General features: G+C 33.9%; 1 protein-coding gene across 2 annotated transcripts in view; it reads left to right on the top strand.

The window, feature by feature from the left end:
- The window catches only part of LOC124540425, a 93,444-nt gene extending 70,192 nt beyond the window's left edge, over nucleotides 1-23,252 (top strand). The window contains exons 4-14 of one of the 2 annotated variants that reach the window (XM_047117975.1): nucleotides 4,455-4,547; nucleotides 6,417-6,567; nucleotides 11,326-11,437; nucleotides 13,452-13,860; nucleotides 14,338-14,468; nucleotides 14,780-14,988; nucleotides 15,300-15,428; nucleotides 16,355-16,558; nucleotides 17,612-17,812; nucleotides 18,936-19,010; nucleotides 20,270-23,252. In XM_047117975.1, coding sequence (XP_046973931.1) covers nucleotides 4,455-4,547; nucleotides 6,417-6,567; nucleotides 11,326-11,437; nucleotides 13,452-13,860; nucleotides 14,338-14,468; nucleotides 14,780-14,988; nucleotides 15,300-15,428; nucleotides 16,355-16,558; nucleotides 17,612-17,812; nucleotides 18,936-19,010; nucleotides 20,270-20,673 — 2,118 coding nt within the window. In that variant the 3' untranslated portion in view covers nucleotides 20,674-23,252. Of the gene's footprint in view, nucleotides 1-4,454; nucleotides 4,548-6,416; nucleotides 6,568-11,325; nucleotides 11,438-13,451; nucleotides 13,861-14,337; nucleotides 14,469-14,779; nucleotides 14,989-15,299; nucleotides 15,429-16,354; nucleotides 16,559-17,611; nucleotides 17,813-18,935; nucleotides 19,225-20,269 lie in introns of those variants that run through there. The other variant, XM_047117974.1, reaches the window with a different exon arrangement.
- Nucleotides 23,253-24,387: the final 1,135 nt, after the last annotated feature.

Below are 24,387 nucleotides of genomic sequence, written 5' to 3'. Positions count from 1 at the left end.
CATACATTACTTGTGCTCGCATCAGAATTATACCAATCTTATGCCTGGGATCAGTTCTCGTTATAAGAATTACTCAAGTGTAGAGAGGCAATGCAGCTTAACGACATCCGCCCTTAACAAGCTACCGAACCGAACGATTCTAAATATTGTCTGGTAAGGGGTGAGTTTCATTTTATTTGTAGTTTTTAAAAGCGTTTCACATTGAAACTGAAATCTTATAAATAGAAACTATTTATTTGTAATCTGGTCGAATAGCTAAATCGACCGGATATCTTTCATCTTCCCTGCTACAAGTAACGTATCCAGATTGTCTGGTAATCTCCAGGAAATATGACAAGTAACTAAGGAGTCATTGGTAACACAAAATGAATAATCTGATGATATTCAGTTGATCGAGAATTTATTGTGTTTGCAATTGAAAAATCTATTCATCATACGAACTAGACCAGTCGCGATACCCTTACAGGAAATTTCGGAGTGTTCTCGTCAAGATTCAGAGATACAAAAAGTAAGAGAAGGACTTTATAATAATATTTGGAATTAAAGTATTAACACTTATAAGATATTCCAAAATAAACTTATACATTTATGGAATCTTCTACAATCCAAAAGTCTATACGATGTTAATTTAAAACAAAAGGAGTTTATATAGTTTGCAAACTTTTTAATAAATTAATATTTAATCTGTATATGGAACGAATAATCCCTCTGTAATCAGAACGTGATGTAAGTGATATTGCTCAGATTACAACAAACGCTTGATTTGCAGTATCGAGTTCAATTATATAAGAGTTGATAAACGTATTCAATACTGTAATATTGTTATACGTATCTATAATTGTAATGACCTCATTAATCTTGCTGGAGCATATTGTCTACTAGTCTTGAGGTTCTGAAATACTGGGTGACCAATAGAAACTCATTGGTTAATTCTGTTTACAAAATTTTCAGTGCAGACTTCTAGTAAAAAGACTGCCAAACTTTGAGAACTAATATGTTATTTCTTAAACGTATAGATATCGACACTTGTAGCAGCGATTGTATAATTGACAACGAATAAATAAAAATTTTAACAAAAACAAAAACCGACTTCCAAAACACTATTTTATAAATAAAAATTTTAACAAAAAGAAAAACCGACTTCAAACAAAACACTATTTTGAAAGAAATGAATATGCACTAAAAAGTAATAAAAATAATTGCGTATTCAACATATTTTTTATAGTCCTCCTAAGTAAAATGAAATGAAAAATATTAGACTACTCAAAAGTCGATTTACGATTATATAACGTAGTTATAGTTATTGTTATATTTCGGTAAAAATGAAAGAAGAAAAAAAATACAGACGAATTGATAACCTCCTCCTTTTTGAAGTCGGTTGAAAAACGTACGTAACTACTGATTTCTTTGTCGATTATTTTGGATAAAATTTACAATCTGAAGCGATTGTGACTTTTCATTAATGAATCTTGTCAGCAATTAATTCATCCAAAGACTCAGATTGTGAAAGAAACGAAAATGATTGCACATTAAAATAACACAATAATTATAGCTAACTAGTTTATCTGCGACCGTGTACGCGTTTGAATTTAACAAAAAAAAATATATATTATTGCAGCCTAAGTTACTCCTTATCCTTATCCTATTATATCAATTATCTGTCAGCGAAAGTCCCGTCAAAATCGGTCCAGCCATTCCAGAGATCAACCGGAGCAAACAGACAAAAAATTGTAAAAAAATGTTATTTTGGTAAATGTACCGTGTATACATACATATGCTATTTTAATATTACAAACAGCCACTCTAATTTTATTATATGTATAGATGTTATATAACAACGTCACAGAACAGCACGTCTGTGTAGAAATTATAATAACATTAAAAAAAGTATGATGTTAAAATTATTATTGAAAAGTGAATATTTAACAAAAATCTTCTCGAAAATTAAATCTCTTGAGAGAATTTCCTGCTGGCAGTTCAGTCTTACCCGACAGTTATTATTTGTCAGTTGGTAGATTTTTTCTCATTTTCATTTTTATAATCGGATTGCAGCGTCGTTCGAATTTCGGATTATCATCCAGAAATTTTATATGATTCAATTTAGCTCACTAAAAGTCGTTAATTTTGTATTGCAAAATAATAAAAAACATGTAACAACAAAACACGTAGAATATGTATTATATATAAAGAAAGAAGAAAACGTATAAAACCAAATTTAAATTTCTTCATTTTAACTTTCCCTTCCGATATTACATCATCAACGATCAGCAGTAGGTTTAAGTATTGAATTAAATGACTGAAATTTTAAAGCGTAAGAGATACAAAATAAAGATATATAAGCATAATTTTCGTTTCATCGTATAGTTGAACGACAAAATTAGTACCTTGGACAAGAGTTGTAAAATTAGTTTTTTTTTATTTTTTACCTATGTCCGAGATGATCCATCCATCCATCCTCCTGCCCTTATCCCAATATTATTTGAGGTCGGCGCAGCATGTCTTCTCCTTCCATACTTCTCTGTCAGACAAGTACAATTCTTTCTAACCATATCCTCTTTCACACAATCTATCCATCGTTTCCTTGGTCATCCTCTACCTGTATATCCATCCACATCCATGCTTACGACTTTTCGTGGTTGGTAGAGGACGACCGTATATCCGAGGTGACAGGAAAAAAATCTTGGTCGACATTTTAAATTTTAGCTTTTTATGTCATATTTAAAAAAACCTTCATATTGTTGTCAAGCAAATCGAAATATAATGACATCGCGTAATTGGACGATTATTGCGAATTCGTGCACTCAGTACCTACTTAAGTTAAGCGCCAGAAAAATAAATGACACTTGTGAAATAAAAGAAAATGATAAGCGACATTGACTAAAATAATTATACAAACCAAAACATACAAGCATCAAAATCGCGTAACACTGTAAGTCGATTACAACATTTTACAATTGAGAACATCGACTGTCAAATTTATTTCTTGTAGAATTTGCTCTGGTTTTTTGACACTATTGTTTTAAAAGACCTATTTAAATCTATTCTTACTTTTTTATCTATTAGTAGGTCAACAACGGCCTGTAAATTTCCCACTTCTGGGCTAAGGCATCCTCACCCTTTGAGAAGGTTTGGAATATATACACGTAGCACAATTTCTATGAATGTGTCTAGTACACATGCAGGTTTCCTCACGATGTTTTCCTTCACCGCCGAGCACGAGATGAATTATAAAAACAAATTAAGCACATGAAAATTCAGTGGTGCTTGCATGGGTGAACCCGCAATGATTGGTTAAGATGCACGCGCTCTAACCACTGGGCCATATCGACTCTCATTTGAAGGTAGTGTTGGGTGAATTAAAAACCGCATTGAATAAAGAAAGGTTTTTTATCACGGCCGACGAATCTTAATATTTAAAGAACAATGACGATATCGATTTCAGCAGCAATTAATATCGCTGTGAGAATACTTCTTGAGATCAAAGCTTTTGTTAAAAATGCAAATAATAAACACTGTGGTCGGATTGATACAGATAAAGATACTTCCAATGAGGTCTTGTTAAAGGAGTTCTGGTTTTCTTTTGACGAATAGCATTAGTAGTCGCCGACTTGACTTGTGTTTTAGGGTTTATGCAAAAAAGGTCTATGTCCTTCTTTGGAGTTCAAGCTTTGCTTCATACTAAATTTAATGTCGTAAATAAACAATTTCTGTAGTATATTTAGTATCAGGATTGTATACGTGCGAAGCCGGTCGCTAGTATTAGTACGGATTAAAAAATAAATATCTTGGCTCACCTTGCTTCAGAAAAATATGCTCTATACAAAAGTTCTTAAAGTATGTTTTTGAATAAAACAAGGAAAGCTTAAAACACTGATATTTCGTATGTTGTTTACCTTTACTTATTTGGTAGATAACAAGGGAACTTCAACTTCAACTTTAAGAATATATTGAGTACAATGTACACGACGTGAGGGATATAAAAATAAGATCGTTTGTGCTTAGCAGACCCCCACTAGGGAAGAAATTTTGACAATGATACTAAGAGGATGAAATAGTGGTGTAAAATTTGTATGGAAGTCTTATCAGTGTTTGTTGAGTTAGGAACATTAAACTTTATTTTTGGGCGAGTAGTTGAAAATTGGTAGATACGTAATTAAGCATGTCTGGATAACTTACCCTAAAGGGTGAAAAACACACCAATGTCGTAATACATTAAAATAATACTTTAAGTTAATCTATTAATATAAGCATTCAACAGAGCAAAGCCGCAGAAAACAGCTATATAATATAAAAAGACTCAATAAATGTACAAGACAAACAAAAATATTCATTCAAGAAAACGGCTTCTTAATCATTCACGAAACATCAAAGTATATTTCAATCATATTTCGAGTATTCGCTAGTACAATTTAGTTCAGCTAGTTTCCACATTAATGTATAATTAAACATTCTAGAGCGCTCAGAGAAATGACTCAGAGCGCGCCGGGAGACGCAGCAAGTCTGAAGGACCCCGTCAGCCCCGCTGGACAGACACCGTCGAACCAAAGGTAATTATATTTATGATAGATCGATCTCGTAGTACTCCATCTTCAACCCTCAATCATCCATAAATGCTAACAATATTTTACTTTAAATAAATCTTCTTGTATTTCAATTAAATTGTAACAATATATACAAATGTATTTTTATACCAACAGCTATATCTTCGATTCTTGAGTGCTTAATTACAATAATCTATCTCTCTCTGCTACTATTGATTTTATATTAGAAAGAAGAAGACGCAGCATTGTTTAACTAATCCCCTATACTAACTATATGTATAGTATGCCGCGTCCCGCTTCATGCTTACTTTTTTATTTTTCGAATAAGTAGGAGGTCGGGTATATGTCCACTAGACGGTAAGTGGTTTCCCCCGTTCATTATAGGCATTGGCACTGTAAGAAATATTAACTAATTCTGACTTGGCAAATACGTCAGCAACATTAGGACTAAGACTAAGGACAACTAGGATGACAAAAGCTAAGCTAAAAAATCTAGCAAGGAATTAAAAGCAAAAATAATTATTATATGAAATAAAATCTCTTTTTTATTTGAACTGAATAAATTATGTCTTTAATTCGTATGTTGAGTTTTTCATGATTGTGTTTTATAAATTATTAAGAAATTTAAATCGTTACTAGCACCAAATCTTCGGGAGGAGCCTTTAGCGTATATCCAGAAGTATTTTACAGGCTATAACTATCTGTCATTGCAATGGATTATAAATTTCACAATCAATAAATTTTATCCGTGGTCAGTGAACACATCAATGTTACACAGATAACATATATTTTCCGAGTAAAAACAATCCTATTACACTAGACTACCGGCTGTATGAGTATCACATCTGTCTATACGGCTTCCGATTGGGCGATGTCCCTTTAATTTTACAATTGGACTGGATGAAAGTAGCATAATTAACTCCAAATTTAGTAATGGGTTTACCAGTATACTGGGTAGACTTAGCAGATCTATTGGGCAAATTTATGCAGCATTTTTTATATAGTTTACAGCAATTAAGACGCCTTTTTCGTGCATAATCTGAAACATAGAGATTGATAAGATTTTTTCAATAAAATCATTAGTAATTTTCCCAGTAATCCTTCAAAACGGTGTTGTAAATTGTTTTGTACCTTCCAACTATTAAAGTTATGTTTTATCTATGAAAACGAAAATTCTAAATTTACATAATTGTACCGTCGTACAATGTTGAGCTTTCATTGGTACAAATATATATTCTAAGAACAAGTTATTTGTGCATCTCTAAGTAAATTTCTGGAATGAATTAGGCCCTCAGACACGCCGTCACTCCAGAAAGTCTAAAAAGACGCGTACTCAAACGCACTAGATGTCCTGAGCACCCACATATCCCTCACTCCACTTCTTGTGGGAGAATGCGTCACGAGTAAATACAATGAGATCAAATGAAATGAAAGCCCTCAGACACAGGAACAAATATCAACCAGAAAAAATACGACAATGGTTTCATTCAAATTCTTTAAGAGAAAGGGCTTAAAAACTGTTCCAGTATTGTTATAAATGATTATGATAAAAAGAAAAAAAGCATTATAATAATAATAATAAATATGAGACAATATCACATACATTACTCTGATCCCAATGTAAGTAGCTGAAGCACTTGTGTTATGGATATCAGAAGTAACGACGGCACCACAAACACCCAGACCCAAGACAACATAGAAAACTAATGGTAATCTACATCGACTCGGCCGGGAATCGAACCCGGGACCTCAGAGTGGCGTACCCATGAAAATCGGTGTACACACAACTCGACCACGACGAAATCAATACTTTCCAATATTACTCAAATAAAACAATCTTATCATATTAATTAACGAATACCCTTACTCACACAGGCCACCACAGCGCTTGGTGAGGTGCTGGCGGTGAAGGAGCCGGAAGCTGCCAGCACTGAGTACCGCAACCAGTACGCCTGGCCCAAGGACACCGACGTGCCAAGGAAGAGTATCTCCATGGGGGCGCTCAAGAAAGCCGCTGTAGCTGAAGGTTGGTTGAACCCTAACATTCATAATACTCCTGGAAACATGTAAATATCATCTGTCCTAAATACATTATTAAAAATTGTAAATGTTGATAAATTGCTGTGAAGAAAGAAATGTGATAAGTACGTTTATTTGAAGTCAATAGCTATTTACTCTTGATATGTTTGGTTAAAAATCAAAATTAAAATATTGTTTGTTCAAGTGGGCTCTTAAAAGCACTTTCGAATCATGTTGTTGGATACACTGTTGAATTAAATGTAAACCTACCCTCTGGAAAGTAGATTCTACTGAGATAATAATTAGTTGGAGCATATGGCAATATAATATATGTATGTATATATAACAAGCTATTAAGCATCAACTCGTTATCAGACATGATGATATTCGAAATATAAATCAAATCGTTCACGTTCGTAATATATCTTCTCTCGATATTCCATCATATCTAACTTTTATACTGTCATCTTAAAAAAAAAGTCCTACTTAAACTTTTTTATTCTTCGAAATATACATATAATTGACCCACAATGTATTGCCAAATACAAATGATAATAATGTATTTAAAATATCTCCAAGACTAATAAGTTGGTGATTGTATTTCAAAAACGATTCGTTTTCCATACTATCAAATTGACGTTTGCATTCTAGTATCTTCGTATACCCTACATTTACTATCCGTTATTGGTCGTATCCGTTGCGTTAAATAACGCGTCATAGCATCTACCATCCGTACTAATTGCTTAAAACAATTCAAAATAAGGTCAAATACATTTTATGGGGTCATCCATACGAATAAACAATGGAAAATTTGTCATTGTTTTAATTTTTAATACACAATGCACTGTCAAGAATGAGACCAAACATCTCTTTTGTAATTATTTTAGCTCTCTCAACTCACTCATTCACTTGTATAAGAAGTGGTGCCAAGTTTTTTTTTTGTGATATAGGCGGACAAGCAAATACCATCTGATGGTAAGGGGTTACCAGCGTCCATCACCATGGTGCCACCAGCCTTGAGAACAAATATTTTATATTACTTGAGCCTGTAATTATACCAGTTCACTTATTAGGATATTCCTTTTTTGAGAAATTATTTAATGACTCTTTGAACGCGTGCGGCGCAGAACGATATTATTGATAGATTTTGTTTAGATCCGTTCAGCTGTTCTGACGTCATTAATTAGCAGACATTCATCCAAACACATTTCTAATATTAATATGAACTAAACTAAATAGGAACGAATTAATATTTTTTTTATTAAGTATAGTTTATTAGCATCACGAAATAAAATTTTGTGTAGAAATTTTGTCTTGTATTAATAAAAAATGAACCTTAAAGACAAGACGTGTACGCATAAAATATGTATGTGTATCTTATTCCAACAGGAAAGCGGGTTTCCCTTACTAGAAAATGTATGTTCCGCTATTGGATAAAGACTTTGAACGTAATATTTATTCGCAGCACAATGTCTGCTTTGGTTTTAAATTATGAGAATATAAGTAGTAAGCTGTAAATATTCAGGGATTAAAAACCAAAATCAATTTTCAAGATATAATTTTCAAACATCTGCCTCTATATTTAAATTATTATATTAGCGAAATACCATTCACTTATTAATCCCAAAATCTCATAAACTGTCGTATAGGGTGTGGGCATCCGCTAAGTATGTATTTAAGAAACTTCAGCCCTAACGGTAATAAAACGGAGATTGGACGATTGTGCTTTATAAATTTCGCACGGAAAAAGCTGCTAACCAAAATGACCAAAATGGAGTCGCTTTTCGTCATCATGAAAGTCTAGCGTGTACTCTACACGCTAGACTTTTTAACTAAGCAACGGATTTTAATGTGTCGTTCATTAATAGTTGACGATTCAAAAACGCTTCAATGTGAAGTTTACTTGAATAAATTTGATTTGATTTGAATATCCTTAGTTATTCAAGAGGGAACAGAGATTTTTGACTTTCCTATCCCCAAAAAAACAAGAATTTTTATTTTTATTTTTGTCAAACAAAAAGGTTTTATAGGGCCTTTGCTGTATTTGTATGATGTAAGTCATTTTGAACCTCTCAAGAAAATCCTGTGTAAACATTTATCCCAGAACTATATTTATTCTGTAGGTACAATACATAATATTTGTGGAAAACCGTTCTGAACGCTTTATTGATTGTATATAAATAAATATTCCGAATCAATCCGCTCTAAAATTGGATCGGATAGCTTTAATAAACTTACTTTAATATATACAGTGTAGTTACAGTTTCTTATTAGCTAATGGAAAATGTTCAATCATATTAGCGAGCTAAATTTTCATCGAATATTTCATACATGCATTTGGTATTTAGATTAGAGAATTGTATAATGAAATTAAACCTTTCTTTAAATAAGTACATAAGAGATTCTACGTCACAACCGACGAGCAAATAGGCCACCTGATCTTAAGTAGTCACCACTGCCCATAGGCAAAGGCTCTGTAAGAAATATTAACCATATTAACCATTACTTACATAACCAATGAGCTACCAACTCTGAGAACTAACTAACTATGTTATTTTTCCTGTGCCTGTACTCTGGTTTACCCGCCCTTTAAACTGAAAAACAACAATAGTGTGTACTGCTGTTTGGTGGTGAAATATCTGATTATTAGATGGCACCCACCCAGACCTGCTTGCACAAAGCGGAGGGCTAATGATAAAATTTAATAATAATTGTTTATATGATTAAACGTTATAATATAGGATAGGCGATATTTTTTATTAATTTAATGTTAATTTTAACGATACTCATTTTAAGAACAAACAATTTTACTTGCCATGATATTTTAATCCGCTATTGGTTTTATGTGCCTACATCCATACTTTCTGTCATCTATTCATTCATTCATTCATTAATGCAACTATATATTAGTAACTTAGAATGTCATTGAGAAGACTCGCTAAATCAAAACAAGTCCATAACCCGTGGATTTGATAATTTATCCACTATACGTTATGAACTAATGTTATGAACTAATATTCTGAACGATGATGAAATGCCTAAAGCGTATCCCGATATCGCTCTGTTTGAATAAACATTTGAAATTTACCCACAACGAGAGCGAGTAAGGACAAATAACGTTTGACATCGAATGGGATACAAATAACTGGGATGTGCCAAAATATAGTGCTGTGCAAAGCTATTGAGTGTTCGAACGGTTGATGAACGCATAATATATTAACATTAAACTGACACTCTTCCCACATAGTAATTCCATTTTTAAAAACCTTGAAACTTAAATTGTGATGCTGTCTGAAAATAAAAAAGCAACTGTTAAACAAAAAAAAAAGATATAAAAAGCAAATTTAAAAATAAATAAATAAAATATCCTTTATTTGACATCTCTAATATGTCAGTAAAATCCAACAAGCGGACTAGTATACGACATATTAGTCTTACAAATATAATAGATCCTCCACAGTCCACACCCTCTTCCAATAAACCATATAGGTTAGGTAATTAAACCCAGATTTACATATTTCAAAAGATTGTCTTATAAATCTATACACACAATACTATTCCACTTAAATAATGACAATAATTTTGATTTTTGTACCAAAATCCGATCCGCCATTTTTTGCTACTCCATATTAAATATCACAGATTATTCAAGATGTCCAGCAAAAATGGCGCGTCAATTCGATGTCACAGCTTTTTCTCCTCTTGTGGTTGACATTGACGATTAAAAAACGAGAACTCAAAGCCAAGCGGAGACGCCATTATGTCAAATTAACTTACAAAATCAATTCATTCATTGACGATGTTAAGAATAGTCAATATTTCTTACAGCGTCATTTTTCATGGGTGATGGTGACCACTTAGCATCAGGTTGCCTATATGATCATCCGCCAACGTATACCATAAAAAAAAGTTTTAAAGATCTAAGCATACGAGTACATAGGGACAGAGAGCGGTAAGCGACTGTTTTGTACTATGTAATGATAATATCATAACTTTCAAAAATCAAGTGTACAACTAACAATGCAAATCAGCCTTATCAAAAGTCTGTGAGATTTCAGTCTCCTGGGTTATATTTGAAACAATTTTCAGACAGGTACACAATCTCGCGTAATTATTCGAACAGTATGCAAAGATCCATCTGTCAGACTTCACTAATTGTAAGTTCAGAACTGATTTGAATATCTCCGTAACTTTGAGTTCGGATTAATTTACGATTCTGACTGCTCACTTTGTTGTTTAGTTTATTTACTGTAAAGATGTTTCTTCAAAGGAAAATAATTATTATCTTTACTGTTTAAGTGAATAGAAATGTCTAGAAACAATCTATATTAATATCATAAATGGGGAAAGTAACTCTGTCTGTGTATTCTACTCTTGGTTGCTCTTTCACAGCCAAACTAGAGAACTATATTCGATGAAATTGGGTATGAAGCAAGGTTGAATTCTACGGAAGGTCTTTTAAGCTACTTTTTATCTGTGACACTTAACCAAATCCTAAAACACAAGAGAAGCCACGTGCAACGAATAAATATAAAAATATACTTGGTAAACCCTCTCATAACATCTTAGTTGACAAGATCGGTCGCTCTTAACGATGATCTATACATACATATATGCTTAGTTATTAAGTCGTCTACATAAAAAGTTTTATGAAAAGAATTTATATTTAATTATTCAAAATTCGAATTCAAAGTACGTGGCAACAGATAATATTTTTTTTTTAAAGTTAATGATTATACTGATGAGGTTTTTGTATCAATTCCAGGGTCGGTAGAGGCTGAACCGCTCATGAACCACGTGGACGGTGACCACGACGACGGTCACAAACGGTACATCGAAGACTATCTGTGGAACGGTCAGAAACCGGGCGTCCAGAGGTAATGATTTTAACTAACACCTTTTTTCTAAAACACCTTATAAAAGATCATATTTCATACTTATTAAACATAACTTAGTTTTGTTTATATAAACAAAAATGAACTTTATTCTTTTAAATGTAAGGTTTAATATTACGTAACAAGTATGAAATAACGATCGCTCATAAGAATTTTTGATTAAACAACGAGGAATTATTTAGTGCTGGGATAAAACAAATGAGTCCTCGTTATCAGCTTAGCTTATTCCACGATATCATTCGTGCTTTTAACATTATAATAATTTATAGATTGTTTCTCAAACCCTTGCATGTTTTACCTTTTTTAACATTTATTAATTGTAAATAATAAATAGGAACAGTCTATAACAACACACTTACACTTCACTTCTGAATCATTTATCATTGAAAACGCTTCGCTTCTGCTAACGCAGCTTCTTTGCAATCTATTATTTGATTCATGGAGATTATACATTTTGTATCGTTTTCATATAAAACAAAAACACAACGAAAAATCCGTGAGATTCCGGACATACACATACTAATACAAATATTGTATAATATAGTTAAATATGACTTATTTCCATTAATAGATATAATATGTCGAAATCTTTTCAGGTGAAAATTTTATTGTTTTTTTTTACAGAAAAAAATAATAATTACGTCACTGCTAACTGCTTTTGATATGTGTCTAGATTTGTGTATTTATCTTTACACGAAGGAAACTTTTACTGCGGATTTTTTTTTCAAATACAATAAACATATATATTTTTATTTTTAGCTACTATGTATTTTTTAATTAGTTTACCTATTTTCACACATGGCAATAAAAATATAAAGCTCTCCATTCATAAGATGAGTAGATTATTTTGTGAGTTATTTTTAAAAATCGAACTGGTTGTCACAAAGAATAACAAAAGACAACGAAAATAACAATAGAAAATATGTATTTTAAGAAACTTGTCCCAAAAACACTTTAAAAAAATAAAACTACGCTTTAGGACCTTTTTTCATTACACGTTACATGTAAAAACGTTGCACTAAAGTTTGACCTTGAACCGTCACTGTAAGAACACTTTACAAAATAATAAAACTTAATAATTAAATCAATTACTTTTTTCTTAGTCTCTTTCGTTGTGTATTTTTGTAAAATCCAGTTTCAAATCACTTTCATGCTACAGAGGTTTCACTTCAATAAAAAAAATGAGCTAAATTAATAAGCTCAGTAGCCATTAAAATTAATAATATTACAATGTTGATACATAAATCTATATTTAACTTGCTAGATGTGATATTGTCTACTATGACCTTGTAGGCAGTTTTATTTGCGACAGTGTACAAACGAGGTCGAGGTTACATAGCAATAGTGCCTAAATGTAACTTTTTTATTTTTTGAGCCTTGTAATACAATTCATGCGACACAACAGTTCCTTAAATTTATTTGTATATATTCTTATCATTTATTAATTTTATTTAAGCAGAATTATTTATACCTACCTGTAAATTTATTCACAAAAAAAAAATTAAAATGGAGTAAAAGTTTCCTGCGTGTTTGTTCTGCCCTATTTATTTCCGTTCTCACACTTACTGGGTTAAGCAGAACAAGTCTAAATTTCGTTTTTGGTATTTGCTTACATCTAAATCTCGTCAGGGTGGCGGTTCCTAGGCCGAGTAGTATTAGACCAAACTATATTGTATTAGTTCGGAATGTCATCTAATAGATTCTTTTTTTAATATCGATGTGTCCTGCACTTTTGTCGATGTTACCGTTATTCAAATTTTTGTTAGATTGTATTTCGTTGTATCACCTAACACTTCTGACACCAAGTCTATCGACACGTGGGCGCGGCCCGTGTCGGCGGATCCTTCTAGACTCTTCCAGGACTAACATCCTAACCACCATTGCGAGCTTAACAATTATTTGAGCATGAATCTTACTAACCTGGCTCGGCGCGAGCTCTTATTTTGCCGCATATCATCGTAACGTCAAACGTCTGACTTGAAATGGAATTTTGCAGAAAATCGACGTTCCGTAGCGCGCTATCGGCCCTCATATACAACGGGGAGGATCGTTCCAAAGATAATAGGAAACGTTACAAAAGCGAGTACAAAAAGAAATTTAGACCGTTCTCTCAATACGTGTACGAGGCGTCTAAAGGGAAATTTACGAAATGCAGGGGGAAAGGGAAGTCGATTGAGGAGGCGAGCGAGAGGTTGGTGGGGGAGACGGAGGGGGCAGGGGCGGGTGTGACGCTAGCGGGGCCGGGGTCGGGGGCGGGGGTATTGGGGGCGGGATTGCGCGTGGGGGCCGGGGAGGACTCAGCCAGCACGCTGCGCGCGGCCGGCCTGCAGCCGCTCTGCCTCGCGCAGGGCGACTCGTGGTACCGCGAGGTGCTGGATCTGCGCAAGCGCGCCGGCGAATATAAGGTCTGCGCCCCTCTACGATACTAGTTTATACACACATATTCGTCTTATTGGACGTTACCATTGATACAATTGCCAAAGCAGGCCCATTTTGAGCCTCTCCAAGGAGCTCATAGTTGGAAAATGAAGAATAGGAATAGACAACCACCTAGATCGGCTATAGGAAAAGACCCTACGATTCTATATTTTTTGATACCACTGTGAAAATAGCACGTCTTCGAAAACAAGTACGCACCCACCGCAAAAAACTGAAACAAAAAAAAAGAATAAAACTGTTTCATTAATGTTACCCCTAATGCTACCAATTGATATAAATTCTCCCAAATCACGCGAAAATCCCAAGCCGTCATCCATATATTGGCAACTTAGCATTATATACCACTTATCAAATCTATTGACCGCCAAGACTTTGAAAACATTTGAAAAGTGGTATATCACAATCATGCTTCCATCATATTCAAATTGCCATTAATTCGACAGTACCGCGGCTGGGGAACTGAGCTAGCTCCTGAACACATCACTCAGCTTTACAATAAGCAAATCGAGCTCTGGTACCAAGTGTCCCGGCGGTCCTCGCTGTCAGCCCTTTCACTCGCTTCCACCAATCACAAGTAAGTGATGCACTAGTACTATTATTTAATTAGGGTACACCATCCGGCACTAAGGACCAACAATGTTTGTTGATAGATTTTTTTAGGTCCTTTGAGCAGGATAAGTTTGCTTACACTAGCATTATTTAAGTTCAATCAGCGATGGGGCTGGTGCTAGCAAAGAATGGCTTAGACTGCAAATAAAGAAGCCATTTTTGATGCTATGCGTAGTTTAGATATCATTAGGCAGGTTTAGTTGTAGGTAATGAAGCTAAAATTGTACTGTAGTTAAACAAGATTTGCGAAATATTTAAGGAGGTGGATATTTACAGAGCTCTGCCACGTGATGAAAAGGATGGAAAGGAATCTAGAAACCAATCCCCGAAAAAGTATAGATCTTTCCGCTCGGCACCACACCAGTCCATCCATATGAAGCTGCAAGAAACCAAGGCCTTGGAGCGCTCTCCTCATAAGACCTCGCCCCAGAAGCAGAGGAAGAAGCTGCAGGGATACAGCTTTGACGAGGGAGCTGCCCACGATGGTGAGCTCGCTAGCTAAATTAAAAAGTTACAAAAAAAAAACTTAATAGATATATTAATTCTAGATATATTATAAAAGTTCCTAACCTTCCTTTCATGTCTATCATAAAGAAGCTAATAACTTTAAAAAGTCATTATCTTTCTCTCTCTCTGTGTAGAATCAAAGATCAATCAATTCATAAGACAAGCAAGAATACCTTTAGTTTTCTATCGAACAAGAAAAGTATTCTGATGTTATAATCTCATACCGAATAATAGAAAATGTTTGCTTAGCTGTTTAATAAAGCCGATTTGTGTACTCCATGAATTCCAGGGGCAAAGTCGGAGGGTTCGTTCCGCTCCCCGCGCCGCCGGCCGCGCTCGGCCGACCCGGCGCCCGTGCCCAGCTCGCGCCACATGCCCAACGGCCACGAGGCGCACCCGCGCCCCGCCAAGCCCACGGGTGAGTAGACTCTGATGCCTAAAATACTATGTAGGAAATCCTATTTCAAAAAACTCTCCGATGTTCTGAGCTATTCTGTAAAAAAATTCGACACTCGAAGCCCAGTTCTGCAATTTTGCTATTCGATAATAATAGCGCTAATTTCGAGTTTTTTCTTACAGAATAGCATTTACTAAAGTGGAAATCTTGTAGATGATGTGATGATTAAATTGATGTTTGGATGAATGTGGCTCGATTTCTTGTACTGAAACTAATCAATATACTCCTGTGTTAGATAGTTTTTTCATTAGCATAGCATACTATTTCTGTTAGTATAGCTCCTTGACCTCATTCATATTATACTAAGATGCCTGTATTTTTATCAGATTCTAATGTGTTTGACTGTGGTTGTGATATACGTAGACCTCTTGGTCTATATTTCCAATTTTATGCAGATAATCTGCATGGACTCATTTTTCACTGGATATCAGATCTGGCGCCAGAAAATAGTCGAAAGATGGAGACAAGCCAACATCAATTATATTATGTTTGTTATATGCAAGGCAATAAGGAAGATTTTGACTTCATACTCTTTTAAAATTTTAAAAGATGGAAATACTTCCGAATAGTGCAAAACTATGGAGTTAAGAATTACAGAAATTGTTTATCTTGTACGACGCAATTTATTTAAAGTATTGTTATTGTTTTATGACGTGGAACTTGTGTCAATTATCTTGTCATTAAATACTTTGACGTTAGATTTTTATTACTCATTGAAATATTGTTATCCTGCCTGATGCTTGAAACCCAATCCGGTGTTATAGAGAAATTGACTCTAAAAAGACAATACAAAATTAAGTCAAAATATAACCTGTACAAAACGTATTTTTGGAGCCAATTTTCTCAATAGCCTAAACAATTTAGCGTGACGTAAATTTGTTCTGTAGGTTTGCCGTTAAGTAGGGGCAGTAGTGTTAGAGTTAGGTCGACGTCACGAGGTGGCCGGTCGCCTTCCGCACCGAGCAAAACAGGGGCAGGGATGACGAATGGGGCTGTTGAGACATATGGAACGGTTGGGGTCCTCGGAGCCTTGGTGACACCAGGCAGGGGCAGGCGCAGCCGCAGCGTTACAAAAGTGGGCATAAAATTGGGTGCGTACTAAACGACCAGGTGACAGTTGCGTCGACGCTCTGTGTATTAGAATGAAAAAAAAAACAATCTGGCTTTTTAATTGTCTGACGCTTTAAAACTCAAGACGACGCCAAATTCAGCCTTGGTAGATAAAAAAGTTTTGTATGTTTCAAAGCTTTGATTGGCTTCTAGATTATTGGTTTGGTTTTGTTTTTTAAATTGTTTTGATTATGTCAGTGCGTCTACGCAACGCTCCGTCACGCAATGGCACCACCAGTGGGAATGGCTTCGACACCTCACAGAAGTGATTATATGTTCGTCTTGTCCGTTTTGAACACTTGCACTGAGAACACGTCATTACGTGAGCATATTATACTTAAAGGGACAATTGTACAGCAAATATAATTATATATGTAATGAAATATGTTTATGTATAATTTAAAAATCGAATAAATATAAAAAAACGAAAAACGAACGCAATCTTATATAATATTTACTTGCTTGAAAGTGAAGAAATTTCTCTTCGTGTGATGAATTAAAAAAAAACTTATTTTGCATGTTCTTTGTGTTTAGGTGTTTTTGAAATAGAAATTTTATCGCCATTTGTCTGTGTATGTTTTTATTCAGACAAATTGTGATCAATTCGAAAAGCTTATTTCATATTTTACAGTAAAAAGATTACGTTTTTTTGTACAGAAATTTAATAAATTATTTTTTCTAATGTCAGATGTGTTTTTAAATAAATGAAATTGGCTTTAATTTTTTATCTGTTAGTGTTTGTATGTTAGGTTTATCGGTGTTGTGTATAGATATTTGTTTTAGAGATAGATATTAGGAATTTATTATAGAAATAGTGTTGTAGCAGTACACCTGATCTTAATGTTTCAAAATTAATATAAAATTTTTATTCTATCCAATATCTTACTCATAAAATTACAGTCTCAGTCTCCATAATTTTTCACAGGTTTTCATTTCATGTGTTCGATGTCCTGAGAAAAAGTGACAGCGCCTGTCATGTTTAATGTCATGTCATGTCAATAGTCATGTTTAAATAAGGTTCGATAAAATTGCAGATGACGACATCCCCGCTCACCGCAGCGCGTCCGTCGCCAAGGACCACTTCTTCGACGACTCGCCCGTCGTGAAGTCGCCCCCGGAGCCGACCCGGGTGAAGTCGCCCGAGCAGATGAACATGCGCTCGCCGGATCCGGTCAACTGGACCGTGCCGCTCGACACCGGCAAGACTTTTACGGTCACTCAGAACGTGAAAAGCGGTGAGTGCAGTCTTTTGAACAGATTGGCGGCAAACATTATTAAACTAAGTTAGGTTAAGCGTCAGTTAGGGTGTAGTTTAGGTTAATTCAAATATCGAATTGTCATTTTTTTAATTTGAACGCATTATATTATGAGGTCTTTTATAGTAGACAGTTCGTTCGGAAATTGTGATTACGTTTAGATTCGATCGCTTCAAAGAGTATCTTTTTCATATTATAATTATTTTTGTTGTTGCAATAGTAGGTCCAGCGAGTTATTATGTCAATACAATCTCTAATCTATTTTTATAGAAAACATATTTTTGTAATTTTCTCTGACACACTTAGTTTTATATAAAGTCAGGAAAGTATTGCAGTTCATATATAATGAAAGTAATTATTTTAAACATAATTGAAATGTGACTGACAAATACAAATTCGAATTTCTACCTCATAATATTGGGATTTGAAAAAAACAATGGACAAGATACTCTTTACGTAGATAGGCAGCATTCGTGAAATCTAAGGGAATGTAATAATAAAGGTTACTTGGTACTGAATGTAGGAAGAATATCAAAATTTAAACACTAATATCAAAACAGTTGAATATTAAAACTGAAAAGAAAAAACATTATTAGTGATTAAATTTTCCAACGGAAAAGAAGCCATCACACGATCATGTCACACAGTTAATTAGACAAACATGATTTCTACCATTCTACCATTGTAATAATGTGTGAATAGTAACCCCACAGTAAAGCGTAGAAGCTTGCAACACTGACACTAAATACAAACACAATAAAATCATGTACAAATAACTTGATGACACGAATTTTTCAAATGAAACACTCATTAAAATTATTCATTCATTATGTTTTCATATACATTTTGTGTTTGTGGAAATATATCATCTTAACATTTGTAGTATACTTTCTTCGTTCGCACGATTTGAAAATACATTTTTATCGCATTGAAAACGATCACTGATAAACTTGACCGTGACATTAAAAAAAGTAAAATATGACAGCTGTCATTATGACAACTGTCAAATTATCAAGTCAACAGTCGTACGGGCGTAGAACTCAGCGTTGTAGTGTCACGTTTTTCACGCCATCTGCCATACAATTCACTCACCATATTTCAGATGAGAGCATTAAGCGCCCTAGCTCTGACTTTAAGAGCGCCTCTGTGGCCGACGAGCCCGCCGCGAAGCCGGCAGGTACGACGAACACCATCGCCTAGACCATCGGCCATACACGTTTTAATGAGTGTGACAGACAGCCATGCGACAGTGAACTCTACACGACGCGACTCAAAGTCCCCCTAGAGGTCACTGCCACATAAGCACGACACACTATCGACACAAGAAAATATATAATCTGTTTTATATTATATCTATAATAGTTCATGATTAAATTGTGTTATTCCAATAATTGAGATGCTTTTATTTATTTTGACCGTACTCCGCTGAGACGTCGAACACGTATGTATTCACTTGTTGTGTGTGTGTCTGTTTCGATGTTTGCGTACACTGTCACCGTTTGGCACCCGATCTTACCCTTGTTTCTCCATCTCATCTTTCGTTCACTTTTGCATGCTGCCATTCTTTTCTATCGACGAGAGTTGCCATACTAAATAACGTTTACAATATGAAAGTTTGGCAATTTTTGTGTCTTCCTAGCTAATTATCTGATGACGGCTTTTAGGTTACCCTTTGATTTTGATGTACATGAATCCTCCTGCAGCTCATACCATTGATTCTATGTGGTAAATGTTGCATGATTTCTCCAGGAAATCCTGTGGTTTAGCTAGAATTTCTATAAATAGAGGTTTTGTATGTACTCCCCCTTCTCTAAGTTACACTCGTATATGAAGCATGATGTTTGTTTAAGGTTTCCATGATATCTACACCAACGACTTTTCGGAATACTATGTTAAAGTAACCGATTTTATAAGTATTTACACTAGAAATATTTTAATTCCATACAAACTTAAGCGTTGGTGGAGATATTTAACATAGGTAGCATGTAAAAGTGAAATTAATTAGAAAGTTTAACGATTTCTTATTTAAATTTGTTAATTGTCACTGAAACTAGGGTTTTTTGAACCATAATGTTAAAATACTTGTAGCCACATTGAATGTGTATATTATAACGAAATGTAAGTATTCGATAATTTTAAGGAATGATCGCACCAAACAATGTTTATGCCAAATAAAATTTGATAAATGTTTTTTAATTAGATTTTTTATAAAATATAATCCTAAACAAATATAGCGTCACACTGTAGAGAAAATTTATTAGCTTCACATGTTAGTGTTTACATGTTTCTTATATAAAATAAACAGAACTATTGTTAGTATATATGTATGTGCTTTATATGTACATTGAAAGTTTCAATTTTCAAGAAAAATTTAAACTTTCAAGATAATAAATATTTCGAAAGCACTAGAATAAACCTAACGACCCCCTTTTCCAGAAATCGCTCCAATTCATCACCAGCAAATGTCACCAATACGTTCGCTTAAAAAGAGCGAATCGCCGACAAGCCTGAGCAAGCGCACCGACAAGACACCCACCACGCCCGTCAGCTTGACTCCCATCGACGAAACCAGGGCCCTGGACATGAACAAAGTGAATGGAATTAACGGCCTCAATAGCAATCAGCTGACTCCGGAAACGCCTACCCAGGACGCGATCAAAGATATCAAGGAGAAAGAGGTTATTAAAAAGTCGACTGAAGCGACTCAAGTCGCCCCCGGAGTGGTTGACACGACTGTAGTCAACGAAGCCAACACTGGCGGACTGACCGCGGCCGAGGTGCTCGACAGAGCCCGCACGAGGTTCGACAAATTCTGGGGCAAGAAGGAAGACGACGTTTAGTCAATTCGAATATAAATTTGTTTGTAAATTGTGACAGTTACAAGTTCCTAAATTAAAAAATAGTAAAAGAAGCTCCAATACTAACAGTATTCAACCTCGTACGCGCATACTCTGTCACAATTTACTTCAAATTAAAAAAAAACGTAGGATGATGCCGCGTTATTTAAAATAGCTTCGCTTCAAACGACGAATGTAAACGGAATATTTATTTATTAATGAATGATTACAATCAGTCTAAAGGTGTGATGGCTTGTGATAGTAGTGATGTTCGACAACTTAAGTAATGATGTGATTCGATTGGTTACTAATACAGTGTAAGGATAACAATCTCGTACCGGTTCCTTTTAAAAGTTACGGTAATTATAAACTAAAATAATTATTAAAAAATCAATTAATGTTTACCCATTACGTGTAAGGACGTAGCTCCATTTTTTTCGATATAATCGTATTCACGTTAGCTAAAATATGTTGCGACATGTCTAATGGCCTCTGTGTATTTATGTAAGCTAAAACAGGATGCACGTGTAACCGGGCCATTATGATGCTATCGACAAATTATTGTTTTTTGAATATTTTGTGGCATATCCCTATCAATTTTCGCTTCGTATACCGTCTGTCTCTCCGTCCATCAAAACAAAACTTAACCACGCGAACTTCCAATACCGGTCTTTCAATAAAGTAACAAACGGAATATTTAAATATTAAACTAAATTGATGCTTTTTTCATTTTAAAAATAAATCATAATTTAATATTTCAACAATGTAAAGCAATAAGCAGATTAATTCAATATTATATTTTATCTGCTATTAATTTTAATTTTTTTTTTTAATTAGACGGTTACACTAAAGATAAAAAAGGCAAAGTATACTTGCGTAAATGTAGTCAGCCGTCCAAAGTAGTATTTTTTGCAAATCTTACACATTTTATTGATGACTAATTATTTTTAAATGTATCACTTCTTAAAAGTGTAGACTATATAAAAGTAATATTTTTTGAAATATTCAGCTTTATCTGTATGATATAAAAAAATAGGTTTTTGGCGGGAATCCGAAATAAAGTTTTACTCATCGATTTTAAGATACGTAGAAAATGGAATTATCCCGTCAATGCTGTCGTCTATGTTTATCGACAACAGATTTTAAGATTTCTTTATTCAGTAATTACTGTCAAAAAATAAATTTGGTGGACAAGATATTGGCTTGTTTGAAACTTACTATTGAGCAGTCAGACTATGTGACGACAATCTGCTACAAGTGCGCTGAAAATGTCGAAAGATACTATGACTTCTTTTTAAGCGTGAAAAAATCCCAAACAAAGCTTGCCGACTTGGAGAGATGTGACCGTCGGATTAACGGCGTTGAGCCCCGAAACGTAAACAGACGTCGCGTGACGTCATACGTCAGAGAGCAAGTAATTGATGCGGATTATACATTCTCATTTCTCGATTTAGATAAATCTAATAACGAAGATAAACACGAGCCTCGATCATCGAGCCCGTTCTTTTCTTACTTCTCACCACCAAATGTGCTCATGAAACAATCTAATGAACCGTGCTTGTGGAAGACGCCACGGACGCGCGTCGACAATGTCCACAAAACTGAGATTAAGCGTGAGGAACCACACAAAAGGTGTAAGTTGGAGAAACCGAAACATCACTCGAGAGATCTGTTCGATTCGCAATCGCAAGATGTCGAAGAGACCGAACTGAGAAGCCTCGATTGGAAACTGACGCCCGATGAAACGCTGATCAGACGGGTGAGAGAAAAATGCTTTGGTCGATCGGATTTTTAATTTAAACAAATAAATAATACGTTTTAACTTCTATCTGTTACGTGATTCAAATAATTTATCGAGAGTATAATTCAGTTGAATTTTAACAATTTCTATGGAGTTCCGTAGAACAGGGTATCGTTAGAGTTGATTTAGAGTGGTTTCCATGTTGTAGTTATTAATAAATTCGATATGATAGTCGTCTGTATTGTTTATTCGAAGAACCTGATACTGAGTATTACTGAGTGCCGTATGTTATAAGACTAGGTACATACCGTGTATTTATTCGATACATTCCACATGATTTATAAGATTCGATTGTTATTTTGTGTAATGTTTGTACTGTACGATGTAACCGCACGTGAAACAATGATTGGTATTTTTAAGCAATACATGTATTTATTGCGTATGTTATTGGTTTAAACTTAATTTTTAATCCTAATACAGCATTCGCATACATAATAATTAAATTGTAACTAATTATTAAAATGTATTTAACGATACTTGCTTTTAATTTATTGTATACTTAATTTAAACTAAGATGACAATGCATTTTCTCTAAGATTCAATTGTTAATGGACATACATGTAACTGATTTTGTTTTCAATTATCATTCTGTATTAATACCTAATACTCGATGTTTTTTTCCGCGCACAAAAATACTGTTCGTATAATTTTGTGACCCCGAGCGTTAGAAATAACCCATAGCTGGTAATAAGTTAGCTTTGCTACGGACTTATAGCGTGATTTTGTTCTCGACTTGTTAAATCGAAATCGACACCTAAATAAAATATTAAAAAAGTTACAATTGTGTTTTATTTTTAATAAGGTTTCTATACTCTTTGATACTCACTAAAGTAAACGCAGCTTCAGCTAAAATGTCGTACCTATAGCAAAATAATTATTACTGTTTAGTACATAAAATATTAATGAAGGATAAAATAAAACATTTTTATCAGTGCAGTCAATTTTTTTTTATTTGTTCAGATTACAATATTTAAATATTTCTGTGTAAAAAACGCTTAATTGAATATCTTTTATGTTACACTTACAAAAATCAAGATTTAAACTTATAAAATTAAAAATACATTAATGGGTATAGGTAAATAAAAAACAATTAAACAGTTTATTCATGACTTTATTTCGTATCTATAATCGAATCATACACATTTATAGAGAAAACATTCCCTGACTCACTATTAGACACTTATTTCAAAATCACATTCAACATTTTAAACGCTACATCAATTTGTATCAGCGTTAAAATTTTTATGGCAGGCAACACAGTATTTAAAAAATGAAATAATACTACAATAAGCTCATCAAAATGTACACGCGACCTAATCATACAACAAATGTGAACTTAGCCTATTATTGAATTACATTTGTTCATATCTCATACAATTCTGAATATACTTAAAATTGCTAAATGATAGAAATTATTTCTTAAGAATTTTTAACATATTCAAATATAAGATTTAAAGCGATGGTCCCAAAACAATCCTTGCTCAGGCGTACACTAATTCATTGTTTATTTTGGTCTCAATATTACATAATTAACGTGTGAATTTCCGATAATTAATTTTAACGAATAAATAAATTAGGGTGATGCGTACACACCTTTACCCTGTACTGCCTTACTAAAATTAGAAGCAAACTATAATTAATCAACCAATGAGTATTTATAAAAACGCGTACGAAAATATAGTTTAATAAAAAACATTGAAATGAAAAAAAAAATACAATTACACTTTCATGATAAAATAATAAAAATCTATAATTATCTGTACTTCATTTGTGATTATATAAAATAAAAATCAATTGTTAATTGAAATAAAACTTAAGTGAATAAGTAAAATTGAAGTTTGTGTTATGTTGTGATATTTACAATTAATTAAAGAACATATTAAATAGCTTCAGCATTTTTGTTATTGTATATTCTT

The sequence above is a fragment of the Vanessa cardui genome, chromosome 25, assembly GCF_905220365.1.
Source record: "Vanessa cardui chromosome 25, ilVanCard2.1, whole genome shotgun sequence".
In the NCBI taxonomy this organism is placed as follows: Eukaryota; Metazoa; Arthropoda; class Insecta; order Lepidoptera; family Nymphalidae; genus Vanessa; species Vanessa cardui.
This window is presented reverse-complemented; position numbering and strand designations above follow the sequence as displayed.